The sequence below is a fragment of the Sparus aurata genome, chromosome 12 (genome assembly GCF_900880675.1).
Source record: "Sparus aurata chromosome 12, fSpaAur1.1, whole genome shotgun sequence".
NCBI classification, from domain to species: Eukaryota; Metazoa; Chordata; class Actinopteri; order Spariformes; family Sparidae; genus Sparus; species Sparus aurata.
The window spans coordinates 11,605,790-11,631,707 of record NC_044198.1 but is presented as its reverse complement, the minus strand read 5'-3'; the positions used below and the strand labels follow the sequence as shown (position 1 = coordinate 11,631,707).

General features: G+C 42.5%; 1 protein-coding gene across 1 annotated transcript in view; it reads left to right on the top strand.

Annotated features, from left to right (window-relative positions):
* The window catches only part of tnksa (tankyrase, TRF1-interacting ankyrin-related ADP-ribose polymerase a), a 99,830-nt gene that overhangs the window by 13,514 nt on the left and 60,398 nt on the right, over nt 1-25,918 (top strand). The window contains exon 5 of the mRNA XM_030435292.1: nt 21,604-21,640. Coding sequence (XP_030291152.1) covers nt 21,604-21,640 — 37 coding nt within the window. The remainder of the gene's footprint in view (nt 1-21,603; nt 21,641-25,918) is intronic.

The following is a 25,918-nucleotide window of genomic DNA, read 5'->3' as shown; positions in this document are numbered from 1 at the left end:
TTTGTCCAGCGCTCCAGGCGGTATCACCCGTTTTTTCCTCCTGTCAATCTATCATCCCCCTTATTTCACAAGGCCTGGCGCTCACACTACTTGATATTCAGTCTTGTGTCCGAGGCTGTACATTTTCTTTATTTCACTCCTCTGTTACTATCCACGGGTCAGAAGTGTGTCAGTGTCTACTGTCGTTCCTGATGTTATTTCTTTCTCCTTTGACCCCTCTCCTGGCTGAGGCTGCGCTCACTAATCAGCTGCTCAATAACCTTGCTCTCTCATGCTGGAGGATTTTGGTTGCCATTGTTTCCCTTCCCTCCATTCCTGCTTTCTCCCTATCACGACATGAAACATTAAGGAATAATCAAAGACACTCCTTGCACCCCATCGATCACACTCTACCGTGGCCTCATTGAGGGGCCAGGGAAAACCTTTGCTTCATCATCATCATCATTGTCCCACTTTGGTTCAGATGAAAATGTTCAATGTTTACCATTCAAAGAACTGAAAAAGAGGCTTTTACACCCTTAAAAGCATCGATAAACTCATCGGAGAGCTTTAGTGGCCGACATGGGACAGGAGAACTTTGCTGTGCAACCCAGACTAATTACTGGTCCTTTCATTGTTACAAGTCCTTGAAGGCAGCAGGACTCATTACACTTGCTCAGCGTTAGAGGAACCACTGGGATGCATTTAAAGCTTTTAAACGAGGAACTAATTAAAAATATATGTCTCTTAAATAAATTATTTATAGTATTTCTTTTTCAATTTCCTCTCAGTTGGACGGCTGCAAATACAGACACGAGAAAGTTTTTGCAGGTTTTCAGGCCTGATTTTTCGGTTTGCTCTTCGTGAACCTTCTCGTCCACAATGTGGCAGGTGAACGTGTTGCTGTTGTGAGTGACGGCTGATGAGTAATGAGTGCTTTTCTCACTTTTCCCTCGGTTGGAAAAGGTTGAAGACGTGGTTTTGTGTTTGCAGTGGTGGATGAGTAAGGAGAATTTAAAATTAAAAATCTCTTCCTGGGCTCGCCGTCTCTCTCTGTCGTTATCGACATAGGCTCCAAATCAGTTTTCGCAGCACCCCTTCTGTGTTTGCACCATCAGTTCCCCTCGTTAGGCTCTGTGGTAAATGAGATAAACTTCGAGATACCACAGCGAGGAGCTTTGCAGTGTCAGAACACGAGGGGAGGGATTCGCCGCAGCCACACTGAAAAGTGATTGTCCTCGCCAGCTTGAATGGAAACGAGGTAGTTCGGTGCCAAAATTATTGAGTATTGCTGCATATGTTGCAGTTAGCCCCTTCACCCTATCTCAGTATCGCCAGTGAGACAAGTTTTACAATGGAGCTGTCAGGGAAATGCGATTTATGAGCAGTAGAAGTGGAGGATCGAGCATAGCAGTAATTCCACAGATCTTATATATGATAGAAAGTGTTTTGCACACTCTTAAGTGTGTGAGTGAACTGTATATACTATATAATGACTCAAGGCGACTCAGAGTGCAAACAACAAACTGACAGACTCAAACACAGTGGTGCTTACAAATTGGAGTGCACTCAGCGCAGCTTTGTTGTGTTTACTGACAGTCGGCACTAGCAGAGGTCATGACAGAGCATCAAAGAGGTCTCCAAACCGAGGATTTGAACACGGAGACTATCTTACTTTATCAAGTGCTGAAACAAAGGTGTGAGCGGGATCTTTAAATCAAGAGAGAAAAAAAGAACAATTACAGCAGCCGTCCCAGTCGCAGCGTTGTGTTATTTCAGATTCGTTTTCAAACTCTGAGGCTCTGAGGGAGAGACATGAGACAAAGGTGCCGCATGAGGTGAAAGGGCCAGGTGCCCTGATAACAACAAGGATTTATGTATTGTATTTTTTACCTGCTCATCTGGCGTGCTTCCCAACAGTCAGCGCTCGCAACAGCAGCGTGTTTGACACACAGCTCATGGAGGTACTCGAGGTGCTACTTTTGCTTGGAGTCAGATCTGAGCGCACTGACATGATACGCATATTTATAGATTCAGTGTGACCTATGCTTTAAAGGGATATTATCTGGGATGTCATAATATGAGAAACGTCCATGGATCTGCTTAGAAATCATAGAAAAAGATGTTCCGTATATCCTCAGAACCTGCCTTAGAAAAATCACATTTTACAAATGTCTCAAGTGTCACTCGACACCAGTAATAGTTGTCTTTACACCCATGAATACATTGCAAAGAGGAACTGCTAAAGGCTAATTCGGCACACTTAAATGATGCCAATCTGCAAAATTGTAAACACATACAGAATAAAAACCCGCAGCACACTTGTCTCTGTTTTGTCTAAAGCTGGCCCCTCGGCTCCAGGACTAGTGTGTGACTGCATTTACATTTTTACCTGTTTGAATGCTGATATTGGGTTCAGTGTGCAGCAGCTGCCTTCACTCATATTCATTCATGAGACTGGGTCTTTTCCCAGCTCACTGGGAGGCAAAAGTCGACTTCACCGGTGACCTACTGAACCCTGATGTATTTTTAAAATGGAAATAGATTTTAAGCAGATGTATGATTCCCCATTTGCTCACTCTAAGAATCTTCAACCCCTGTGATGGAGGAAAAGAGAGATTTGGTATTGAAGACATGTTTTCATTTGAACAAAATAGGGGCCTCTTGAACACATTTTAACTTGTCATAGTAGGGAAAGCACAGGGGTAATTAATAAAACCAATTCATTAAGCCATGCCAAAGAGGCAGCATGTAAAAGACCAGGTCTCTGGCAGTGTATCGCCTCACTGCATTGCAGCCTTAATTAAGGTTATAAATTACACCTGTGCCTTCCTGAGACATGTCAAAATGTCTTGAAATGGAGCTTGTCAGGAGGTCGCCAGGTGATATTTACAGTTGGAGTATAGACTTACAACTCACACATACATGACAGAATACTCATAGCTTCGCTCAAGTGTACAAAGCCTCCTAAAGGAGCAGATGGGTGCGTTGTGAAATTTTAATCAAAAAAGGCAACAACGAGACATTTACAAAGACGGCTAGATGTTATCATCCGTTTGCAACATCTGCCGTTTCCAGCGATGCGTTCAGGTGAAAATCGGAAGCTTACAGAGCAACCAGTTGATCCGTAACACCAGCTCTCTCTGCTCTGTGGTTCAGATCAGACAAATTCACAGCGTCTTGTTGGAGAGTTGAATTATGCTGTTAACGACCATCACTAATTAGCTAAACTAGCGTCCAGTCACATTGTTTGTTCGCCCGCACCACCGCAGAGTGATTCCACTGTTGTAGTTAACTGTTTGCAGTGATGCATTTAACACAAAGCTCTTCAAGATGGATTCATTATTGCTCAGGCGTGTACGTTTTCTGTCCAGGAAAAATCCCTCAAGAGTGTAAATGTGAACATATACGATTGTGTTTGTATATCTGTAGCCTCCGCATAGGCGTCTGCAGTGCCACCCTGCCGGCGCCTTTCTCCTCCCTGTCCTATATGTTCTGTGTCTACACTATGAGTTTCTGCTCAATTCCTCATCTCTGCCGCAGGCCAGCACAGCTTTCAGCTTCAGTCTGTGGTGATGGAAGTTTATATTGACCCATAAATTAGCTCCACTGCCCTGCCACATCCAACCGACTGCTCTCAGAAATGATAGACTCTAGGCCCGCTCCCTGTGAGCTGGAGATGCGAAACTGGAAAACAGAGAAAATTAGTTTCTTTTTTTTTCCAAAGCAGCTTCAAACAAACCCTCACGCGGCATTTTAATTACGTCTTTTCGCCATACAGTTTGTTTTCCTGATCAGGGTGAACATGTCAGAACAGGGCCGGGGCGATGTTGATTCACACTCCTCAGATTTGCCTTTTTACACGCTCTAACAGGGAATTCCGCAGTTCGGAATGAGACATCACTGTTCACACCACAGCAGGGGCCAAACTCGCGAACACAACTGTTTTTCCACATGTACAGGATTTGATGACAAAGGCCTCGTCTGTGTGCGTCGACATTATTCGCAAAAGCACAAGGAGCTAGTAAGGACGAACTCCAAACGTATTGTGTTACCTGTTGTAATCTACTGTTGCCAAATAAATGAGCAATTAAGTCGGATAGAAAATGTAAATTCATCAAAGCCGACAAAAAAAAAAACCTTGAGGTTAAACTTTCCTAATTACTCTATTGTGCTTTTATATTGTAAAAGCTCGGAGAGTTTTAAGTTAATTATATTGTTCCTTATCATGTTACAAAGGAGGGCATGCACAGATTTTCTATGAGATTAGTTTATCGCTAAATGGTCACCGGCTCCTCGAGCTAAATTCGGACGTCCCGCGGTACACAGCGCTTTATCAGATGTTGGAGCGGAGCTGGTCTGTTCTGACCTGATTTATAGCCCCGCGTCAATGTGGAACAAGTTGAGAAATGCGAGACAAAGGCACATTTTGTGATCAAGCCAAGTCATTTTAATACAGCCACGGGTCTTCATCACAAAGTCAATGAAAGAAAATACATTTTGTGTTGCGTGTGTAATGAATTATGCACGACGCACTCATCTGTTTTTTTGACATACAGATCCAGGATCTAAATTGTAATCTTATTTACAATTTTCGAGTGACTGTAGCCTATGGCTGACTTGAAATGGCCTCTGAAGTTTTCTATTTGCATTTCCATTTTTAATAATGTTTTACTGCATTACAGTGCTGTGGTCAAGATCTGGTTAGGTTTTGGCACATCAACACTTGGCTAAGGTTAAAGCTTGTGGATTGATCATGATTAGGTTTAAAATACCGATATGCTTTGGTCGCCACAAACAAGGCTGCAGATGTACCGAGGTCTTCATATATATATAACACTTTTGTTGCGTCAAACACGGCCGGAAATTGTCATGAGGTCTACGTATCCAGTGATGTCATGCTGAAAGGCCGCGGTCTCTTGTCCCTGTGGCTTCTCGCTTACAGACGTGATATGATGCTTATTGTAGAAATGTCAATATGGCACATATGACATGTACAAATGTGACGTATGTCAGTGGTTTGAGGAAACTGCCAACATTTCACCCTGCAGATTGGGTTGAGTAATGATGTGAAAAGCCCTACCGAGGAGCTAAGTTAGGAAACAAAAGGATCACCAGGAGGATTCTATTTTACATCCGTCTTTCCTGACATTGGTGATTGATCTTCCTCAGGCCGGCGAGCAGTGATTAGGACACTTTTCATCAAGTTGTTTCTGCCCTTGACGATTCTTTCTCTTCTCCCCTCATCTCTCCATGGCTTTATTTCCTCACTCATCAATTACAGGGTTGTTTAATGAGCTTGCAAGTACAGCATGAACTCCATCCACCCCTCACCCTCTACATCAGCCTTGGTGTCGCTCTCTTTCCGTCCGACGCACCGTCTATACTCTTTGTCCACTTGCCCCCCGCCGTCTCTCACCCACCTTAAGCTCTGTGCCAATCAGTCTTTCCATCTTGCCCCGGTGACATTTGTAAATTATTCTCTCTCTCTGCTCTCCTTCTGCTCTTTCTGCCTGGAATGCTCTGCCTCATCCTCTTCAAATCTCCAACAGTAACATGATTCCAGTGTTTTATCAGTCTTTGAAGTACCCGTGGATAAGCTGTTGGTACTTCAAAGACCTCAGCTTACCCTGAAGAAGGCTAAGGCCTTGTCCGATGCATTTAACGGCAAATACCTTTAAGATCCTTCTAATTAACAGACACTTGAGACATACTTTAACTGGTAGAGGTAATTTACATGTTAATGTCTCTTTAATTTCTCCGGTACGATATTCTTATTGTCAGCATCTTTTGAATTAAGCTCTCGTAGCTTTGTTGGTTTTTGTCCCAAATAGGAAACAAACTGTGTGAAGCTTTAGCTCTCTTAAAAAAATATAGATTTTTTTTCAGAGATAAACACCTGTAGAAGAAGAAGAAGAGACTTCACTAACTTCCGCCTTTGGGCTAGATGACAGCATGAGTGACAGGCGTGTGTGGGTTGATCTTTGAGCCACCGAGGGGGAGGAGGGCTTGACTAACAGCACATGTACCACACAGAGGTGTAAAGTTACGTGTTGTGCTGGGACTGAAAGTGCTGTACAAAGTATTGACAATTTTATGATGAGAAACAAACAATATCAAATGAGAAATTTAATCAGTCAGCAGGAATATTTTGGCATTTTTGAGCTTCAAGACTAAAAGACTACATCCATGCTAGTGTCTCTGTGAGGGTGTATTTAGGTTTAGTAGTGCTTTGAGTTAAACGCTAACAGCGGAACACTAATATTCTCATAATATAAATGCCAACATGCTGTTGGGCTGTTAGGTACAGTGCTTGCCATGTTGACAACCAGCATTAAGATCGGGACCATGCTAACATGTTCCTTCCAGATAAAACCTTTATCATCTGTAACAGTGCTAATTACTAAAATAAAGCCTTGGAAAGGCTTTATGTAACTGCATGGCATGTGGCTCGCTTCAGATGTTTAGCTTAGAGAGGTAGTTTGCCCACAGTCAGCACATAAGGCCACCGCAGGTCACTTCAAACCAAGATATGTAACCAATTCAAGATATGACAGTGTTTCCCACACATACACTTTATTTTGGCTGGCCCAAGTATTTTTGGCGACCCATTTTAGCCTTTTAAAGGCCTACTTTAAATGTTTTTAATCCATCCAAGAGAACAAAGTCTGCAACAGATTAACTCGTGGGCAATCTGCCCCGGCTCTTCCCCTCCCATCTACCGTCAATCACACATGGTTTACAGAGAGAGAGACAGATACTCTCTCCTGGCAATACATCTCTCGACCTCTCCTATTTAATGTAGGCCTACTTATGCCATTATTTTGTCCAAACTTGCAAGTGCACCTGGTTGTTTTGATGTCATACTGTGCATGTTGGTTTTGAACGGCACCGTGCAACTTGAGTTTTGTACAAAATGTTGTGAAGAACAGCAGACAGGACAAGGTCAAATCAATACTGTTGCTTTAGATATGAACGTTTGAAGTGTCTTTCTGAAAGCCTATAGATTTGGACAGTAAATAAAGTGAGGACAGAAAAAAAAGTGATTATTCATCCCAGTAATTATTATTGCTGCATAATAAAAAGGAGAGGAAAGAACACTGGAGGGGATAAATAGAGACGGAAAAGAGACGAGAACAGAGAGAGAGTGAGAAACAGAGTCCATTAGCTGCTATTAATTACCACTGATTGGTATTCACAGACTAGCTGCTTCTGAGCCTCTGAGAGATCAATTCTCCACTCTGGACCTCAGTCAACGCACGCACGCACGCACGCACGCACGCACGCACGCACACACACACACACACACACACTGGCTTGCTTATTCTGTTTGCCTCTCTTGTTTTAACTCTTACTCACACTTTTGCACACAAATTCCCTCTTTGATTTAATTTACTCTACAGGCATACTAAAAAGTCGGCTTTCTACATTAAGATGTAACATTCGTTCCGGCATGTACACTGCGTCGTGTTTGATACCAACATGGACTCGAAATGACAGATGTAACACTTGTCTGGTACGTTCCCTGCAGTGTCAAACATGTTTTAGAGTTTCACAGCAGGTGCTCACTGGCGGAATAATGATAATTTATCGCTGGAAGGGATTTAATGCGGTTAATATGACAAACTGATGACAAGCGTTGGCCAGAGTTTTCTGATGCCACGTCTCGTTCTCTTTTCGTGCTAAGGCTGCTCGTTCAAGCTTAAAAGACATGAAAACATACTTGTCTTTTTTTGCGTCAGTGCAGGTGCATCCCGTTGTGAGTAGATCAGCAGGTGGGAATTTGTTCTAAATTGTGTCTATAATTCTCTGCTGTTTAGATTGATTCAATCTGAGTGAATATACTTAAAGTTGGAGACCTCCAGTGCCACTGTTAAGATAGCCTTTGATCCTTCTTTTCTATTTTTCTTCTTTTTGATGCAAACGAGTCATCACACACACACACACACACACGCACAGTGTTGCTCAGTATGGGTCAGAAAGTGCAAAGCAATATCTGTGTGACCTTTTGTCAGGCTGCTGCTGATAGACGGGTGAGTAAAGGTCTAGGATTTCCCTCACGGCCAAAGCAGTGGATCACAGGACATATAGGATGGTACAATACAGTCTTTGGAGTATTGGACTGAAGTCGCAGCAGTTATTTTTCTTATTAATAGCATGTTTGACTCTGTTTATGAAAGCAGCAGAGAACAGAAGGAGGACCATTTCTAAGTGACTCATATGAATAAATGATAAATGTGAGTATTTTTTCATTAGCTTTCTTTGATGACTCCCATTACTTTTACCACAGCAGTGACCCAGTTGCCCCATGAAAATCAATTGAGTCTTTGCGTTTCGTCTTATTAATTCTGTAAAGCACGTTTGAACATTTTCAGCTTTATAGGCTAATCAATTCCTTGAATTGGATAAACAAAGCATTAGTCTCACTTACACAACCTGAGTGGTCAAAGTTGGCCTCACACTTGGATTTAAAACTCGAACACAACTTGACTTGACTCCTGGTCCCAATCCCAATACACCCCTTGCCCTACTTAGTCCTTCCCATTCATTTAGTGTATTCACATCTACCTCATTGCCCTCCAAACAGAGGTTTTTTTCAGAGGCACATTTCAAACTGATGGTTACGAGTCATTTCAAGGAATTTTGTCAATTAAATAGATAGTTCATAAAGTCACTGTTTGTCGTCAAGATGGTACACATCATCTAGTTTTGTGTGAAACTGTTCAGTGAACTACATTGTCTCGCTCAACAAACATCGTTAACACACATTGAAAAAGGTGAAAAGCACATCAAATCTTGCCATATTGACAACTGCAGTAATGTGAAGGAGAGTTTGTCAGTTCTGCAAGCAAGCTAAAATACAATGCAATGTTTCAGTTATGTCTTTTGGTGACCGTTCAACGAGATGACATTGCTAATGCGACTGTTGGCTCTGTAGTCTTTATAATAACGGATTTTAACAGTCTTATGTTCTATCAACTTTATGACAAACTGTGATTTTCTCAAATATTATCTGTCAGATGGACAGACATCATACGTGTGAATCATGACACAGTTCAGGATCAAAAAAATATCTCTCCACTCACTACCATACCTATTTTTTTTGTGTTGACATATGAGGGTTTTGAAGGGTTGTCCCATTTCATCGGGGGACATTTCATCCACTACCCTTTGTAACTCTGTTCTGAGGGGCAAGGGGAAACAATGTGGCTGAGGGGTAAAAGTTGGAAATGGGGTTGAGCATTAACACTGGATTTTTGTTGTCATATTCCTACACTATTTGCTATTTCAGTAAAAACTACTGTCACCCAGGCTTGGTTCAGACATGACATGAGATAAAGTTTATTGTATTGGTGTAGGTTTTCAGCCCCGTGTCCAGCTGTAACTTGGATCTTTCTTTGTGTCCAGTCTGTCATGAAGGCAGAATGCGGAGACCTTGAAGAGGCTGAGTGAACAACTGCAGAATTAAACAAGTTTGAACAAGTTTTTTTTTGTCAAGAATCCCCCCCATCATCTTGTCATAGTTAGCTTTTCATCCTGGGGACTGAGTTACGGACGGCAGTAATAGGCTGTCAGCGGCAAAGAAACTGCAGCTGCAAGGATGTGCTGATGTGAGAGGGACGGAGGGAAAAAGAATCTCCAGAGAATAAAAATGGCTTCCAATCATCCTGCTTTGCTACAGCGCAGAAACACTTTGCTCTTTCCCTCTGCTTTGTCTTCATTTAGACATTATTTTCTGCCACTGTTTTTTAACTACAGGGCGAAGTTAAAAGATGAACAAGTTCCTGTCTCTAGTAAATCAAGTGGGGATTTTTTTTTTACTTTGAACATTCATTGGGACGATAATTTACAACAGAAACTGGCTCTGCGATCATCAACTTGCAACTACCTTCCGTTCCCAAAAAGCAACTTACTGGAGTATTGACTGCAGTGCCTTGTACAACAACATTCTTCTTAATTACCACAGAAGATTGCCGTACTTTAAGCAAGAATACTTCAACTGGAGAAGACTTGTGAACTTCTTGAAACTCTCCTAATGTCTCTCACCGGGGAGGTAGTTTTCAACTCGCAAATGACTTTCCCCAGACTCATGAGAGCAAAATCAGTGAAGTCATGTGCTGTGACTGGGATTTTCCTATGGGTGGAATCTGGACACAAGACCTAAAGATAAGTGCAAGGCTGTACTTAACATTTATGGCTTCAGCAGACCCCGAACATTTAGCAAACGGCCAAAGTCGTACATCAACCCAGACCACAGTCACTACAGACATTAGAGCTAGAGGGCAGGTTTGAACCATTAATACCGTTTCATGAGACAAGTGGAGAAGGCCGCTGATAAGGATGGACAAGGGGAAATTATAAAGAACATGAAAGTGAAAAAAAGAGTTCTATCAGAGACAATAAGTGGTAAGCCAATAAAAGCATACTGCTTTACACATGCTATGCTCTGTGACATCAATAATTCCTCAGCTGATGTCTCAGCACCCCAAAATTAATCACATGATTCTACATATGGGTGCCAATGATTTTTTCCAAAGAGCAATCAGAAGCTAAAGCAAGATTTCATTGAACTGCTGGGGTAAGGGTCAGGGCCCAGTTGTTTATTATTGGTTCACTGCCAGCGATCACCTGAGGGGTCAACAGGTTCTGCAGACTTCTATCATTGAACACATGACCCAGCAAGGCCTGTGGTCAGAGATCAACTAAATTGATGACTTTAATCCCTTTTCGGGGATGTATTCATCTCTTCACAGCAGAAGTGCCCCTACCCAAGCAGATTTGCAATACTGCTGGACCATTTTTTGATTGCAACACCCATCGGCTAGGCCTCGATTCCTTTCCTTGCCTCCTCTCTTCACGTCTTTTCCTCACCCACCTGAGATCCGAGCCGAGCAGGGAGAGAGGAGTCGTGGTAACAGGCATTTAACAAAATGAGACATCCGTGCTTTGGAGCTGTCATTTTGACTGTCGGTTAAACATGACGTGGTTTGTAAGGTTCTACTGCAACATTTTATGATCTGTCAGATGAGCATAACGGTGTTCATGAGAGCTTGTATGTTTACTTTTACTTCAATTCACAGCATGGCGTAATGTGACATAAGTAATATCATGGTGAAATGTTATCAAGGGACGTGGTTAGAACAGCGCCTTACGGGGTTCTCCACAAACAGCGAGGGCAGAGTGTTTCATTGTGCCTTTGCTCATCTTAGATAATTAGGAACAAACCTATGATGTAAAAGAAAAAATATTATAGGACTCCTGCCATGGTTTGTATATTCCAGCTGTGTGTCACCCATCCAAAGACCAACGCAAATGATCCCCTCGTGCATCCTCAACCCAATCACCAGATCAAATTTTGCGATGTACATTTCTGCAAACCACTGATATGTTGAAACTCAACAATATGATGATGCACCACTTCTGAAATGCTACAAAATCGTTGATGCACAGTCTTGTAGTGTGATCACTGGCTTGGCAGCCTTCTTGCCTGTACCTCCACCACCATCTCTTCCACCTCCAGATATGATCGTCAGGTCAAAAACATGTAATGTGATTGCAATATAGCACATATTGTATAAATGTCACGTAGAAATGTGAAAGTATGTGTGATTTGCAGAAGCATCAACTGTCAGCATTTTATTCCGGCGGCTGGGCTGGCGTCCTTGCTATCTGCTCCTCTGGCAAGCCTCCTGCCTCCTTACTCCTTGTCCTCGACATGCATTTCAGGAATTGAGACATCCTTCAAGATTGTGCTCTATCGATTTCCAAGTCACATGCAGGAGGACGGGCAAGAGGGGAGACGAGAAGGCCCAAAATAGAGAAATGAGAAGAGCCCCGAGATGTTGCGCTCCGACACACAGCGGCCCCCAACACCGAAGCCTCAGTGTCAGCATGTTGACAACCAGCGCATGGATCAGTCTTCCAATTCCTCCTCCGTGTAGTCTCCCCTCAACCCCGCCTCACCCCTTTTGGGACTCACTGACAAAATGGAAGTGCCGTTTTTCCTTCCTTCCTTTGTTTTTTTTTTTTAAGCATAATATGAAGCACTTGGAATATGAAATGTCATCTTCAAATACGCCTTGTCTTGTCATAACTGGAACTGGTACTAATCAGATCCTTTCACTGGCAGACAGGTTTTCGTCTCTTGGAATCAATTAGGGGCTTGTGTCCACCCTGTTCTGCTTCTCCAGCTAGCAGCGCTGAACAGAAGCTTTGGGAAGCGCTGTTCCCTCCTCCTGCTGTTGCTGTGTGACTAGCACCAAAAGAAAGCAGATTGAAGCGTGGTGTACTTTAACATAAATTGTGTGTGTGTGTTTCCATGTTCCTGCAATGCTATTTCGAAGAATTGCTGTGAGGAAGTGCTTCCGCTCCATTTTAAGTAAAGAGAAAAAGGAAATTGTTGCTTTGAGGAGAGGTCTGCGGTGGGCAGACAGCTGTAACATAGCAGAAAATCAACCAGCGCGCTCTCTCACAAGGGGTGGCGGAAAATGATGAGAGATTTAAGAGTGCGAGGGATGGGGAGGGGGCTTGGAAATGGAGAGAAAGTCGATGGACGGGGGGAAGAGAGAAAGAGAAAAGAGGAAGGATGTGGAAGAAGGGCACAAATCGAGAGAAGGCGTGAGGGAGGAAAGATGACCATGCTCAGTGTCTTGGGTGACAGACGAACAAAGAGATGAACTGATGCAACGTCGAGTGAATGCAAAGAAACTGGAAGAGTGGGCGGCCTTGATCGGTGTGTATGTTAGGAGCCTAATCATGAAGACAAAGAACCGCTGTAGCTGCTCTGAAGGCTTCGTCCTGCTAATGCTGCGGGAGCCAAAACAATCTTGCACCTGTGTGCACCTTACAGCGGCTGTGTACGTGTGTGCGTGGAAGGAGAGAGGATAAGTGTGAGCTCCTGTGGCTGCAAGGCCAAGTGTGTAGCTTTCTTCCTCTTATCAGTGACATGCTCATTGATTACCACGATGACTGCTGTTCGATTGGTCCCCAGTGATGAATGAGCCCCAGCCCCATTTCCAAAATGACCTAGCAAGGGAAGCAAAACAAAGTGACTTTTTTATTTTCTATTTTCCAGTGTGTCTCTGTGTGTGTATGTGTGTGTGTTTGATGCACTCCCAAGGTTCCCTCGCCCCATTTGGGCCACTTTCCTGCAGCCGAAATTGCCTAGTTTTCCACCCGGCCGCACAGCTCCACAACTCTTGCGAGTGAGTGAGTGAGTTGGCGAGGGCAGTCGACCACTCCGCGGGAGTAAACTTAAATATTTAATCAAAATTATTAATCGCTGTCCTCAGGAAACAACACATTTTACACTGAAGACATTTGAGGAGTGTTCTCCATTAAATCACTTATCTATTTATAAGGAAAAGGTGTTGAGATGTAATATAGATAAAAGGTTAACTGACTGAGTTATGACATATCTTAAACATTAGAATAATCTTATTTCATTATCTACGATGAGTCACTCTGGAGCAGCCTGGACTGCTGAGGATCAGATGTTGAGGACTGAGTCGTCTGCGGTCTGTTGTTTATCTCTGCGGTCGTTGCGTGACTCCTGTTTGCGTGCCACACTCAGGACAGCTGCGATATGATCTCATCTTATCCATATTAATTTGTCCGCAGTTAACTTGTTTTTGTTGTTTGTTGTTTATACCATTGCTCATGAGAGGCAGAGGAGTGGACGCTCCGACCTCTCTCCTGTCCTTTTGTGTCTGTTTAACGAGCGGCGAAGGGGAATCCGTACTGATGTGCTGTTGTGGCTTTTTTATTATTATTTGTATCGGCATGCTAACTACTTTCCCGATAACATCACAAATTAACATTTGGGTCGTTTGTTTTTTTGTAATCCATATACAGCAAAGCTTCTCCAGCCCTTGGGGCATTGTTGCTGAGAATATAAGTTTAAAATCTGGTTTTAAATCATAGCAGGGGCTCTGAGCAAGGCACTGTTCACACAGTGTACGAGAAGTAGGAGGAAAGTTGGAGTTACAGAAGGATTTGTCTTTAAAGAAACCATTTTTCAGCAAAGCAGTGGAAGCCTCTCTGCTGGGGTGACAACTGTGTTATTTCACTGTATAGATGATGACTATCTTTTTCTCAATTTTTCACTTTTACAGTGTTTTTCAACTTGGAAATCAAAGTGCTATACGGTAAAGATCAAAACATGAGCATGCACCGTGGAAAACAAGGACCAGGGCTGGGCGATACAAACTACCAACAAGTACAGAACGATTGGCAGAAAACACTCACTATACATTGATGATCCCTGCAGTTGAGGTCTTGAAATAAAATCCAATCTTCTTTGTCTTAGACCGAAGCAAGATCAAGAAAACATGCAGTCTGGTCCCAGACAAGACTGAGGCCATCGAAGAATCATCTCGAGACCGGTCTCAATAACAGCCGAACTGTCCAGTGTATCTGGCCCATAATGTTTCTGCACTGACGAGAGTGACAGCTAAGATTGACGACAGTTCTGATCCATTTGGTGTCGGTGGACATTAACCTCTCACATTTGTTCAAACGACATTCCCAGTTAAGCCACAAGAAACCTTGGTGTTGTGAAACTGTATTCATATTAGAAGTAGAACCTGGGGGGGGGGAGTATTTAACACCTCATTTCGGGCCAAAGTCATAAACCCTTTGAAGTGTCTATTTTAATCACATTGGAAGAGTGATTCTATAGATGCAGTTTTTTAGTCATGTCTCTCTCTTAATTCATGTAAAAAGTGATCTGAATAACAGCCTTGTGGTGTTGTCAAGATGGCTGCTGAGTGGTGAAACTTGCCTTAAAGGACTTTAGTTAAAGTGTTGAACACTCTATCAAACAAACTTTTTATTACTATTATTGATAAAGTGTCAATCGTTGGTAAATATTGCTATAAGATTATTGCCCAAGCTTACAACAAACCATAATCTATGAGTCTAAAGTCAATAAAAACGTATTTATAAATGAAAGAGCATGACTGATATGTAGGTTTTAGGAGTAAAAACTTACAGTGTCAACGTATTAGCAGATATACTCACATTTTTTTTTGCAGTGATCCCTGTAATGTGGTTAACAAACAAAAATGTCTAATGGAGGCACGGTATTAATCAGTTTAACAATAAACTTTATTGTCTAAAATGACATCAATGAACTGAAATGATAAACCTCACTGGAAATGTAAAAATTGTCAATCACCCTAAGTATTGTTTTCAGCACGGTGTTGTTTAAAACCCAGAACATTTTCATATCTGCCAACCTGTTAACATATATACCGATATATTGGTCTAACAAATGCATTACTTTGTTCAGCAACTCCTGCTTTAGTTTATTTTGGTGGATGACAAACTTACGGAACAGGAACAAACATACTGAAAACAGAACGAGACATTCGTTCGGGAGAATGATGAAGGCTCACTTAAATGCACCTCTGGCTTCACCCACAGGAAATAGTTATTGTTTATTACAGTTCATAATAAGTCATTTGGCCGGGCCCCATTACATCATCGTAAATTATAAAACATCCCCGTCCCCTGGTTCGGAGGTATGCACTGACAAAAACCATCCACGTTCTTATAAAACTCTGCAAAGTGAAAGAGGATGGAGTGGGTGGCCATTTAAAAAAAATCCCCCCAAAAAAACCACACAGTTAATCCTGAGCGGTTCTCTTTGGTGCTCTGTGTGAAGCAATTAATCACACAGTGTAAGTGGTGAGAGTGTGAAGTGAGCTGAGCTAGCCAGCAAAGGGCCCAAAACACCATCTTTTATAATTTCCCTTCACCTCTCCCTTATTTATTTATTTATTTCACCTATTTTGATTGGTCTCGGCACGCGCATAGATCCACTTACAACCTCAGCAGTTGCGACCTTGCTGAGGTTATAAGTGGATCGCTCAACTCCCTGACTCAAAGCCAGTTGTTGTATAACAGCAGATAAACCGCTTCTACAATAAATGATATTTGATTTAAACACACACTAACTCGCACAAACACACACACGCACACACGCACACACACGCACACACACACACACACAGGCGGACAGCTGGGCACTGAGGCGACTCATGGTCCAGTCAGCATCAGTCAGCATCATCTGTGCTTGTACAGCCACTTGGTACACAAACACCCACACACACACACACACACACAGTACGTGTGGTCCTGTCTGCACGGTCAAGATATATATAGGATTGCGACTGTTTGACATTGACTTGTACTCACCTGTGCACGACCCTGGAATCACACATGCACATAAACACACACATACAGGTGCACACACACACACACACACGCACACACACACACACACAGACACGCACACGCATGCTTTAACGAAAAGGACTACATCATTTCATGCATAAAACAATTGGAATTCAAACAGTGATCACCAGTGTCTACTGCACTCTGCCAACGGAGTGACACAGAGACACACCCCTACACACACACACACACACACACACACACACACACACACACACACACACTCACACACACTCACACACACCACACACACTCACATACACATAATATCATCATTCAGGAGGCAGCGAGCCTGTCCCAAGCTTTAACCTGTCCTTGTCTCTTCTGTTTGGAGTCAGCAGGATTGTTGACACCACACACACACACACACACACACACACACACACACACACACACACACACACACACACACACACACACACACACACATACACAGAGACAGACACATGCACAGCCAGACTCAAATGAACTCGCACATACTAAAATACATACATCCTCCTCTGTCCTATATGAAATCTGCCTCTTTATAGATGCAGCCAAACAGAGGTTTATGCTGCCAGTAATGAAACTGATATTTCATTTATTCTATTAATAAATGACATTTGGGGTGTTTGGCTGACTTTGTGACTCAGTCATCAGTCATGTTCTTACTCTTTCTCACTTAAAAGATGTTATGGAGATAAAGCCAGTTCCTCCATTTCACATCTTTCTTTGCTGTTTTCTTCGCCCCTTGTCATCGCTGACACTTTGGCGCGCTAGCTGCAGCTGGGGTAGGAGATGTGTTAACACATAATTTTATTCTGGTGCCAGCAGGTCCAGTAATTTGATATGGTCCTAAAGTAGAAACACAAGGACATGATAAAATTCTTTTGCGCCAACCGTACTGCAGAATTCGAGACTCCGGGTGGTGGTATCAAAGAAACAAACCTGACTTAAAAGCTCAACTTAAGTCAGGTTTTAATGTTCTCTTAGTTTCACAGTGACACAGATAATTCATTTCACCACAACGTGTGAGTCTCATCACTAATTACAGACCAGCCTTGAGTTCATACCATCACCTCTCTATCACAGAGTGCAGATGCTCCACTTGTCAAGTCGGTCAAAGCAATTTGGATTGTATCTGCTATTTTTTCATCATTTTATCATTAATGGACAATGATATGAATTTCCCTCGATTGGGTTGATAATTAATGAGCATATATCAAGCACCCTTTAAGATAATTATGTTTGATGTGGTGCCTTAAGTGTGTGAGGTACAGTCTGGTAAAGTGGCAGCAGATTAACAGCTGTGCTAAGCTAACCCGTCCTTGCTTTGGGTGTCTGTATGTCTGAGAGAAAGAGAGCGTAATTAATACTGCTGAGTCATGATCACTTTAGCTCTCGAAGCCTAAATAATATTGGTAGCAAACTCTCACCGAGCAAAAGAAAAAAAAAAAATATATATATATATACATTTCCCGTTGCCCACAATTCATTTTGAACGCCTTCATTTGCACACTGAGCGATGCAGCCGACTCAGCAAAACATAATGACACAGAAACTGTTTTCGTTTAGGTGTAAGTTACACTTAATTGAATTGGTAGGCTGAGTCACTGCCTTCCCGTCATTAGTCATAACTTTCCCCTTTGGATTCGTAGACTCTAAATCAGCCGAGGCGTCGGCGAACGTTTTGATGTAAAATGCATGTCTGAAGGGCGGAAACTGTGAGAGGGCAATCACTTTAAGATGTTTGTTGTTGTTGTTGTTTTGCAGCGCAGAGAGGTTGATGAGTTTACAGGCTCTAGCTATGACAGATATGAAAAAGCTGGATTTTAAACCAGTACAGTTCAAAGTGTTGACTGGTTTAGAGTTTGCATGACTGAAGTGTGACCAATTCCTAAGACTTCAAATAGGAGTGGGTTTGAGCCGTCCTCTCTAGGAGGATAAACAATCCTCCAGAATTCCTACAAATGTTTACTATCGGAAGATGAAAATTAGCTGACTAAATATAATGTATGAAAAATAGCTGTGTGTGATGCACTTTGTTATGGAAAAAATTAATAATTCTGAGTTTGTATTATTTCTTCATTCTGAGTTTGCACTTCTTCTCCAAAACTACATAGCATCCCTTTAATAGTGCTGATCGTGATAATTATGATACTCATAATGATAATGTAATCCAGACAGCCGTAAGGATTGTGACTGTCAGGTGTGTAATGAAAAACGACCCTGTCTCGGCACATAAATTGGTTCAAAACTACACCACCTAATTTAGTGTCTTGATCTCTCTCTGTTCGTCTCGCTCTCCTCTCTTTGTATTCATATTTTTCTATCTCGGGCCCCCTCTCCTCCGTCTCCCCCCCATTTCGTCTTCCCCCCGCCTGTTCTGCCTTAGCCTCCCTAACACCAATTATACTGTGTCAAATCCATGCATGTCAGTTTCCAGATCCCTAATCATCCCTTCTCTCTTTCATCTGCAAATCCTTTGTTCCTCCCTCCTCCCCCTTTTTCCTTCTCTGTAACCTTTCTTCTGCGCTCCTCGCCCCACCCCGCCCCTCCGTCTGCGCCATGCACACACGGCCCATCCTCCTCATCCTCTTTCCATTTATCTGTATCCCATTTGCCTCTCCATCTCTCTTTGATTTTTTTATTTATTTCCTATTTCAATTTTATACCTCTCTCTCGTTTTTTTTTTTCTCAGCCACTTTTACAGATGAACTTTGTTACGGAAATGTTCCGACATATTTTGCATATTGGTTTTTTTTTAATGTGTGAATAAGCCCCGAAGTCGCTTTTCAGCAGAAGTTGCAAAGGTAATCTTACCAGGTCAGACCTTTTCATTTGGCTTCCTGCAAAGTGCATTTACCTTGATGGCATGCTGGAGCCTATTGCCCGCAGCTCTGCATCAAACACCTCACTGTGGATTCTTTTTTCTTCTTCTACTGCGATAGATAAGTCCGATCTACTGACCATAAGGCAGCTAATATATTCATATTTTGTTGTATAGCCCACTTTTTTATCGAGGAACAGCACTGCTTACAAAGTTTTGCCAGCTGCTGTTACACAATAAGTCTCTGCACCATGGAGAAAAGGTCATTAAAATTAATTCCCAGCCTCAGTAGGCTTTGTCCAGTGCCTTAGTTTACAGTTTAATATTTCCATTATTTTCAATTAGATAAAGGCACAGACTGAGTCACTGAGCTCAGAGTAAAATCATTCCAAAATGTTACTCTACCCTAACCAAAAACAAAATAACCACGCTATGTGTTGATATTTAGATGCTAGGCTAACCTCAACCAAACTATCCATCTCCTAGCTTTAATTTGAAAGCAATTTTGCACTTGAAGATCAGTTTACTCATCTATTACCAAGTTTTACAATGTCTTCTGTGGCTATGAAGGAAGCTGTCCAGTGTTTCCAAAAACAACCCTGATGATGTCCTCAGGGTCTTATCAGACTGGGTGTAATATTTAAGTATTATAAGAAGAAAATCCTGTGTTACAAACCAGTGACAAGGAGTTTGAAAGAAGTGGACATTTAGGAGCAGAGAGAGAGGGTCTGACAGAAGAGTATACTGAGTTGCATTAGTGCAGCAAGTATTTGTGGAACTTGACCCATGCTCGGGAGTCATTTCCGCCTCTGCTTTCTCAATTTTGACTCTTCTTTTTATTCTTATCTGCTTTATGTGATTCCTACAACTTTCATATCTCAGGATGGTTTTTTTTTAATGATCTCTTCAACACAGGACAAGGTCACCCAAAAATAAAGATTCAGTCCTGATCTTGTCATTCCTGTGGGGATGGAGAGTCAGGTGAAATTTTGCAATACAAAAAACATTTATGGGGCTTCACAGCAAAAGTGTCACAGCATTCTCCTAAACAACTGAAGCAGATGGGGACTTGTTTCAAAATGTAATAAAACCACAGGGGAAAAAACATTGAACGGCTCCATGTTTTTCAGTAATTGTGACTGTGAAACTGGAGTGGAAATCAGCATACATAAAAAACAGAAAAAAAACAGAAATTACTCCTTTTTCAGTTGTTTTTGGACATTTAAAAAAAAAAATCCCCGTCCACATCAGTCAGCACGTATCCTTCAGTGCATACAAATAATCTCAAATGTATGTCTGACATAAAAATCCAGCATTAAAATCTTGAAATGGCTCAACCTCATTCTCCCTCATTAAAAATTCCTGAATATATGAATATGCAATATTTGTTTTAATTTGACATGTTTGACAGTTGGACACAAGAGATCTTCTGTGTCACTGTAAAGTCCATTCTCCATGTTTGTGCACTGGAGGCTTACATTTTCCACATTTCAAAAATTGTGTATGCTGAACATTGGACCCTGATTGACTTTCAGTGTATTTGTGATGTCACAAGTCATGCTCGCCTCTTAGAAATTTGATTTTTAATGAACACAGAGAAAGTGAGTTTTGAGCCATGAATGTGAAACTGATCCTCTAGAGTCGAAACTCTGCACGTCCGTCAATCTACACAGTGAAGCTCGAACATTCAACTGAAGGAACAAGATAAAAAACATTTTTCACTGTGGGGGGGGGGCTTTAATTATTAAGAGATCACCAGGGGATTATCACAGCAGACTGATCAGGTTTTGTCTAATACCTTTAAATCAAATGTCACACCGCTAAAGGAAGACCAGGATGGCTTTACATAAACAGACGGCTGAATCCAGCGGTGTTGCACGTACCATGTCTGAGATGAGCTTCCCGTCTCCCCCCACCCCTGTCTGTTTCCCAGGCACATATGGGAAGGTGTGTGTGTTGTGACTGTAGTATCGGGGGGGCAGGGCTAAGAGAGGGAGAGGGCGAGGAAGAGGGAGGTAGGGGGAGGGGTTTGTTTATTTCTGTGTTTTTTTTTTTTTTATGGTAACTGCGCCTCCTGAGCCCACTGGGGGGAAGGAAAAGCAGGGAGAGAGAGACAGAGAGACAGAGATGATGGAGAACGAGGGAACGCAGTTAGCAACATGAGTGGCGGCCGAGAGAGGGGAGGCAAACGCGGCAAAGGAGGGAGGGATGGACAGACGCACGGACGGATAGAGCCAGAGCGCGTGTCAGTCTGCCGCCCGTCGCCCAAACAATGAACGTGCTGTGGTCGCTGCCGGCAACGCATCGTCACTGCAACCGGAGCCAGAGGGGTGCGCACACTGAGCGAGAATGGCAAAAAGAAAAGAGAGAGAAGGAGGGAGGGGGGGAGGAGGAAGGAGGAGAGATAGAAAGAGAGATGGTGTCTCTCCCCCCCTTCAATAGATAGATCCTTCCTCTGTGTGTCTTTTACATGTGTGTGTGGCTGTGCGCTCTCTGTTTGATCATGTGTGTGTGCGTGTGGTCGGTGTGTGTTCGCAGCCAGTTGTCTGACACCATGATCTTCTGTAACCATCTAGGTGAATACAAGAAGGATGAGCTGCTGGAGGCGGCGAGGTGAGTACCAGACTCTGCATGCTCTTTGTTGTCATCCTCTTCCTCCCGTGTTCTCGCCTTCCTCTGCTTTTTTTCTCCCCTACTCTGTGACACCCCTTCATGTTTTTTTTCTCTCTCCTGCTTGTTTTTGCCTCCTCCTTGTTCACCTGTCCAGGGCTTTGCCTTCTCTTCTTGTTACTTACTTTTCTTCTCTGCTCCTCCCCTGATCATCTGTCCTTTCTCTTCTTCTTCTCCTATCTCCTCGTCCCCTCTATACTCTCTTCCTTTCTCACTGTTTCCTCTCATTTCCTCTTCCTATTTCTTTGCTCTTGTCCATCTTTATCAGCTTTCTTCTTTTCCTCTCCTTCCCTCTTCTCGTCTTTGCCACCTCCCCTTCCTCTTCTCTGATCCACTTCTGTTTTCTGTTTCCGGTCCTTGTTTGTTGTTTTTTTTCTTTCGTCCTCTCTCCCCTCTCAGCTCCCTCTCTTGTCCCCCATTTCCTGTCTTTTTACTCTCTCATCTTTTCCCTGTGTTACCTCCTCTTGACTTCTTTCATTTTCTCTAATTTCCGGTCTTTACCCTCCTTTCTTTCCGCTTCAGTTTTGTTTCATTTCCTCTCCTCTCCTCTCCTCTCCTCTCCTCTCCTCTCCTCTCCTCTCCTCTCCTCTCCTCTCCTCTCCTCTCCTCAACTTGTTTGTTTTAATTCCATCATTTGCTGCCGCCTTCAGTTTTCCTCCCAGCTTGCATCCAGTCATCTCCTTGTCTGTCAGACTGTTTATCACTTGTTCTTTCTTTCCCCTTCATCACAACACACACACACACACACACACACACACACACACACACACACACACACACAGCTCCTACACTAGACAGGTGCTTCATAGCCAGAGAGCTGACTACATGTGGGCCAGGGACACTTGTGTATTTTGGAGGCATGTTATGGTTGCAGGCAGTGCATGTGGGCAATGAGTTTGTGTGTGTGCGTGCGCGTGCGTGTGTGCTTGTCTCATGCATGTGGAAATGGCATAGCTTTCGTTTGAGATTGTGTGTGGGTGGCTGAGCGCTCGATGCCTCAACAGCCTTCCTCTCGCTCCCTGTCTCTCTCCGAGGCATACTCGTGTGCGCGCACACACACACACACACACACACACACACAGGCACGCACACACACACAGGCATGCACACACACACAGGCACACATACACAAGGAAGCAGCTGGCCTAGCGGAGCAGTACCCCAGTGTATTATGGGGTCAGCAGGCTGTTTAAGTGTGAACTGTGAACTCAGTGCGCCTCTATCACAGCTGAGCCACAGACTGGCTCATCACCAATGTCACTTTTAAGAAGAAATTCCTTTTATTTTTTTTACAATATTTTCTTTATTTTTCAGTGCTGTGTTTGGTCAAACAACTCCCACACATGGCTTATGGGATATTGTTGTTTTTCTGCTTTATTTTTCTTGGCCCGGATAGCAGTCATCACAGTGGTATAGATAATAATAACCAGAGCTGGAAAAATGCTTCTTCATAGTCTGAGTGTAACGCAGTGACTCGATGCATTGACTGGATAAACAAAAGCTCACTAAAGCTCTGTCCAGTCAACCAGATCTGTCCCTTTAAGTCTTGATCTTGGTCCTCTTTTATGATTCCTTAGCAGTAAATATTGGAAAATGGTTTATTGCAATTATAAAGGTTAGTGATTGAAATATATTCTACATGGTAAGTTGAATGGAGTTCCTAGAAATTAACACAGATGATGCAAATCTGCATTATTTGCACATTGATGGCCACATTGAAATACTGTCATCGATGGGTGTCCTGGTCCAACACTAATACCTGGCAAGGGAAAAGTGCAGGTAGATTTTTCTTTTGGCGAGAAAATCTCTAAAAGCTATTTGCAACACTGACAGATAAATGTTTGTACCACAACAGCCATGTGATTAAACAGCACGTAACTGAAAGATCTCCCTAACTGAATTTGAGTCATAAGTCAGAAAATCAGTGGTGATACCGACGCTCTTCTATCAGCTCCATAGCTGCTAAGTGCTCCACTATATTCACCGGCTTGACTGGACCTGGACCTTTGACCTTAAATAATACATACATCATTAATTATAATACTTGTTTATTATGTAAATGCTTATTTTGTAATATTGAACTAAAATCAGCATAAAATGTTTTGTTTTTTTTACTGAAAAGAACAAGTAATTGAGTAAGTTCTGACCTCTTTTGCTGAAAAGCATCTGCCTGCTGCGTTTGGAAATAGAAGTAAAACAATAAAGTTGCAAGCAATAAAAACAAAATGAGCTGCGATGTATTTAAATGCTCCCTTGAGCTGAGGAGAAGCGTAGAGTGGGTTTGTACTACAAGCGCCTGTCATATTACACACTGTTATTTGATTCTTATGTAATGAAAAAGTTTGGATTGGAGTAGCTTTACCCAAACCTGATTAGTCTATTGTCTAACTATGTTAACTTCATGCCATTAACATGCACCTTAAGAGATTTGAGAGCCTTTGATAAGATGCAGGTCTACATGTAAGGAGCTGTGGAGACAATAATCTAATTTGCGTTGGCAGCACATATAGATGCAACGCCAATAACGGCTCTCAAATAAAAAATGTAATTGAAACGATCCGGTCATGCTTTCAGAGATTCTCAGAAATGCATTTTCATTTTCTTTCAGGTGTGAAAAAACAATAGATGTTCAGGCATGGTTATGAGCACTGTCCCTTGTGGGCCACCGTAGATCATTTGTGTGAGATCAGACCTGCCTTTAGAACATTCACCACAGAGAAGATGACAAATCTTTTTCTGATTGAACCCCTGAAACGCCTCAGCGAGAAAGAGCTAGACAGAATTGAGATATGATATACGACTCTCCTCTCAGGATATGCAAACATGGCATTATTACAGTCCTGGCGCTAGAGCATTGGACCAACTTAAAGGGTTACTCCACCAATTTTACACTAAGAGTACTACTGCATGTGTGGGGAAAAAAAGTAGTTTAAAGGCTTTTGTGGCTCCAGATACAGGCTTGATACAATCTGATAAATTACCTCCAGTGTTGCTCAGTGGCTAATTTGCATTGTGGGTAATGTAGGCAGCAGGTTTTGAAAAGTGGCTCACTGGTTTAGCATTGCAATCCTGTATCACAGTTGTCATCATTGGCAGTTTGAAAATAGGCTTTTTTATTTCATTAATTTGACTTTCTTTTCAGAACCTAGCGCACACATTACCCAACATGCAACTGCCAGTTAGGGAAATGCAATTGCATTTTTTCACATATTTTTATATAAGCACTTGAATGTGTGAAATTGGTGGCAATACCCTTTAAAGGAACATTTTTACATGTAGGTATTAGGCATTTTAGCTTTTTAGAGTTTGATGAAAAAATTGATATGACTGATACAGCTGGTGACACAACCTGGTTATGTTGGGTTAGCTTAGCTTAGTGTGTAGACTAGAATCAGGTGTAAACAGCTAGCTGCTGGTGGGTCAGGCTTCCAATTTATTTCGTCACGAAAGCAAATCTAGGGCTGGGCGATAAAACAATAACGATATCTATCGTGATAGACACGTGATCAGTATCAATAAAAAATACATTCGATAGAACGTTCGATAATTTCACAAACTCTGTTAGAAAAAAATAGGAAGAAAACCCCGATCCAGGACTGCAAGGCATTCTGGGGGATGTGGGCAGAGGAAGGGCTTAGGCCTCTCGACCTGTCCCGGCCCAGCTAAGGTTGGTGGCATGAACAAACTCACTCGCTCTTTGGTAACCTAGCAACAACCTGTTGAGTGACATGCACAGTAGTATTTTAATGTTTTGCCATCGTGCTTCATAACTGCTCTAACACAAAGAACGGTGTGGAGTGAAAGGAGAAAATGAGTGCGACAGCGCGAGAGGAAATTGTGGATATAAGAGGAAAGGTCACGTAACCAGTTTGGCAGTATCTTAGACAGTGTTTCCCCTATATGCATTCTACTGGATTCAGCGCCACCGCAAAAAAGATGACGTGATTTCTGTAGGTTTAATATCACGGGCGAATTGCGGATTTAAGTTGCACACAGTGAAAGCACTACACCCTAAGTTATCTTCAAATCGATTATTATTGTCATTACTGCTATTTGTATAATTTCTACAAGTCACCGTTTAAGTTGAGTGACTGAAATCCTCGTCATCCTATTCAAAGGTTGCAAAAGGCGACTCGTCGAACCGGGGTAAAGTTAGTTTTAGGTTGGATATACGCGGATATTCACTCGGGTCCAGCCGTGACTTTACTGAGGTTTGCCCAG